Source organism: Trichosurus vulpecula, chromosome 3, assembly GCF_011100635.1.
Source record: "Trichosurus vulpecula isolate mTriVul1 chromosome 3, mTriVul1.pri, whole genome shotgun sequence".
NCBI classification, from domain to species: domain Eukaryota; kingdom Metazoa; phylum Chordata; class Mammalia; order Diprotodontia; family Phalangeridae; genus Trichosurus; species Trichosurus vulpecula.
Window position 1 is genome coordinate 176,449,369 of NC_050575.1, and position 3,164 is coordinate 176,452,532.

At 49.2% G+C, this 3,164-nt stretch overlaps 1 protein-coding gene across 1 annotated transcript; it reads right to left on the minus strand.

Annotated features, from left to right (window-relative positions):
• Window positions 1-977: 977 nt before the first annotated feature.
• Window positions 978-3,116, minus strand: SSNA1 (SS nuclear autoantigen 1). Its single transcript, XM_036748522.1, has 3 exons — window positions 2,951-3,116; window positions 2,596-2,795; window positions 978-1,626 (listed from the first exon to the last, which is right to left on the minus strand). The coding sequence occupies exons 1-3, from the start codon at window positions 3,000-3,002 to the stop codon at window positions 1,519-1,521; spliced, it is 360 nt and encodes a 119-aa protein (XP_036604417.1). The 5' UTR covers window positions 3,003-3,116; the 3' UTR covers window positions 978-1,518.
• Between the last annotated feature and the right edge of the window lie 48 nt (window positions 3,117-3,164).

Here is a 3,164-nt window from a genome sequence, read left to right on the forward strand (position 1 = left end):
TTTCCATAAACAAATTCACATCAAGACAGCATTCAAGATACATTCAATCTTTGTTTGAACTTTAATTTGGATGGGGAAGCCATTGTTAATCTGGATGGTGACAAGGTCAAAATGCCCCTGGAGGAAGATGATGACTTTTATTACTTTTTTGTGGAAGAGTTAGAATAAATAGCAATAGAAGAGTATTTCATTTCAATAAACATTTATTTGGTGCTAACTATATATAACTATGCTAGGCCCTGGGAAAATGGCTAAAACCCCCAAATCTCTGCACTCAAAGAACTTAAATATGTACTCAAGTAAATTAATGCAAATTGTATACAAAATAATACAAAGTATTTTCAATGGGAATGTGCCAATATGTCAAAATATCAGAAAAAGCCTCTTCTAGGAGGCAACACATGAGCTGTGTTGTACAGAAAGACAAGGATTCAAAGAGAAAGAAGTGTTATCAAGATGTGGGGGGCCACTTGTGCAAATACAGAGGCAGGAAATGAAATGTGTAGGAAGAACAAGCTAGCAGGTCAGTCTGATTGGAATAGAGGACATAAAGGGGAATACTGTGAAATGAGAGTGAAATAATCCAGGACCAGGCTAGGATATGGACTAGTTATATAGTCACACAAGGCCTTCCCTGTCCTTAGCAGGCATTCAACATACATTAGAAAGAACTGAAAGATGTCTAGTCCTTTACTCTTTTGGGGCCTTTGCTCATCTCAATGTAGGGAAAGGACCTGGTCTTTTAGTCAAGTGGCCAAACCAGGTCCTTCCAGCCTCATCTTGTGCCTGTATCTCTAGCTCTTCATACATACTCTCTACCCTGAGCCTCAATTTTCAGGGTGGAGTGGGGGCGGGGTAAGGAGCCATCTGGGCTGGATTGCTGGGCACAGACTTTGTTAACAATGAACAAAGCCTTCTGGCTCTTGGTTAGGAGAAAAAAGCCCTCCCCCCCATGACATAGGCAGCAGGCTCAGAAATGAAAATCGTAAGGAAATCTTTATTCACACATAAAACTGCAAAATATTGACTACACATATTATTAAGGCTCATGTCCCTACTTAGGGTTTTTGGCCACTCATCCCCACCATTACTGGCTTTGCCTGGTCACCTGCTTTGAAGGAAGCATTAGCCTGGGAATAAATATCCTGAAGGCTGACCCAGGACAGCAGTGACAACTCTCAGGCAAAACTGCCTCTGGTCCTCTCCATGTTTCCCTCTCCCCGTTTCCTTTGAAATGTGCAGAGCATTACTCACCCCTACCCCAAGTGGCTGGGCTGTTGTTATTACCCCTTTTCTTTAGGACATGTTAGATGAAACACCCAGAGAACAATGAATACCCATGAAGTACTGGGGAGCTAAGTTCTTCTCACATGCCTGAAACAGCAAGAGAAGGGAAATGCTGCAGCTATGAAAAACAAAGATACTTTATTATAAACAGATTCCCTCTCAAGGAAGTCACCTGCAGGCCTACAAAGGGGAGTATTAGGCAAGCCCCAGGCTCTAGCCCATGGTCCCAGTTCAGCTGTCCTTGCCCATAGCACTCTTCTGGTCCTGGGCTGCAGCCTTGCTTAGATTCCCTGCTTCTCGCTTCAGGACATTGAGCAGTGTCTGAGAACTTTCCAGAATCTGTGATCAGAAAAAATGGAACGGTTTATGCTTGCATATCTTGGAGAGGTACAGCTTTTTAGGTACTGGGTCCTTTGTCCCATCACTACCTACCTTTCATTGTACCCTCTACATATTGTATATACTCTCCTTCATCTTCAAATAAGTCAAGGGCCTGGACTGTGCCATTTTTATATTTGTGGGGTCATAGTTTGAGTTGTAAGGGACCTAAGAGATTATCTAGTCCAACTCCCTCATTTATAGATAAGTAAACTGAGGCCCAGGGAAATTAAAGAACTTGGTTCAAGGTCCCACAGGTAGCCAAGTAGTAGAAGTAGGATGCAGAACCACATCCTCCACCTTCAAAAACAATTCTCTTTCCATCACACCTGATGTTTCCTGGTGCCTCTAGTGCCTAGCATAGCACCTAGTACATAGTATGGGCTTATCAGGGGGGCAGCAACAGAAGAATAAAGGTGTGGAAGGAGAGCGAAAGGCAAAGCTCCTGCTCTTGGAGAGCACTTCATTTGGGGTGGGGGATATCTGGCAGCTCTACTCTTTAAAAAATGGAAAATTCAGACCTCTTGTGGGCACTCTCGATAGACTCATTGATGTGTTATCCCATTTTACTTATATGGACACTGAACCTCGGAGAGGGTTAAATGACTTGCCCAGAGTCACACGACTAGTGAAATGTCTGAGGCAGGATTGGAACCCGTGGCTTCAGGACTACAAGTCCAGGCCTCTGTCTGCTCTCTGGAACAAATCACCCAGTCTGCAAGTCCAGACCCATCCTCTCCCAACCCTGGGGTGCTTAGCACAAACAGATAGATTTGGAAAATGGTCTAACATCTCGGGGGGGGGGGTGTAGGGGAGGGCTTTTCATGCAGACGTGATAAGTGAGCTTGGGGTTTTCATGGGTTTAGGTACTCATCCGAGACGTAAGTATGGGGGGCTGGGGGTGTGTGTGGGGGGCAGGGTCCGGCCCACCTTGAGGTAAGCGGCCTCTGTCTCTGCAATGGTGCGGTCAAACTCGTTTCGGGAGGCGATCTTCCGCGCCAAGTTCTCGTTGACCCGGGCCAGCTTCTCCGTCAGCTGCCGCACTTCGCCCTGGAGCCTCTGCTTCTCATCCTCCTCCTGCTGGATCTGCCGGCACAGCTCCTCCCGCTTCTGGCACAGTTCCTCAATGCCTGGGGGAGGCGAGAGAGGCTGGTGGGGGCCCGGGCGGGGGGCGGGGGCAGGGCCTGGGGCGCGGGGCCGGACATCAGGGAGGGGAGGGGCGGGTGGGGATCGGGGGTCGGGGATGGCTCGGGGTCGGGGCTCCGCCGCCGCCTGCAGCCCTCACACTTGACCAGCTCGTTGTTGTAGTTCTGAAGCGCCGCTCCCTGCTGGCTCATCCTCCCTGGGCTCCCGCCGCCGGCCGCCTCCTACTCCCTCCAACCGCCGCTACCGCATCACCGCGCCGGCTCAGACACCGCCCTCCCGCCCCTTTTGCGCGCCAGTGGGGATGTGAGCTCATCAAACCGCGCCGCGTCGGCTCAGGGGCGTCACCGCGTTGC

Coding starts and splice junctions, on each gene's coding strand:
- SSNA1 (XM_036748522.1), bottom strand. CDS start 3,002: ATGAGCCAGCAGGGAGCGGCGCTTCAGAACTACAACAACGAGCTGGTC. Junction 2,796..2,950: donor CAACAACGAGCTGGTCAAGT/GTGAGGGCTGCA, acceptor CGCCTCCCCCAG/GCATTGAGGAACTGTGCCAG. Junction 1,627..2,595: donor CAGAGGCCGCTTACCTCAAG/GTGGGCCGGACC, acceptor TTCTGATCACAG/ATTCTGGAAAGTTCTCAGAC.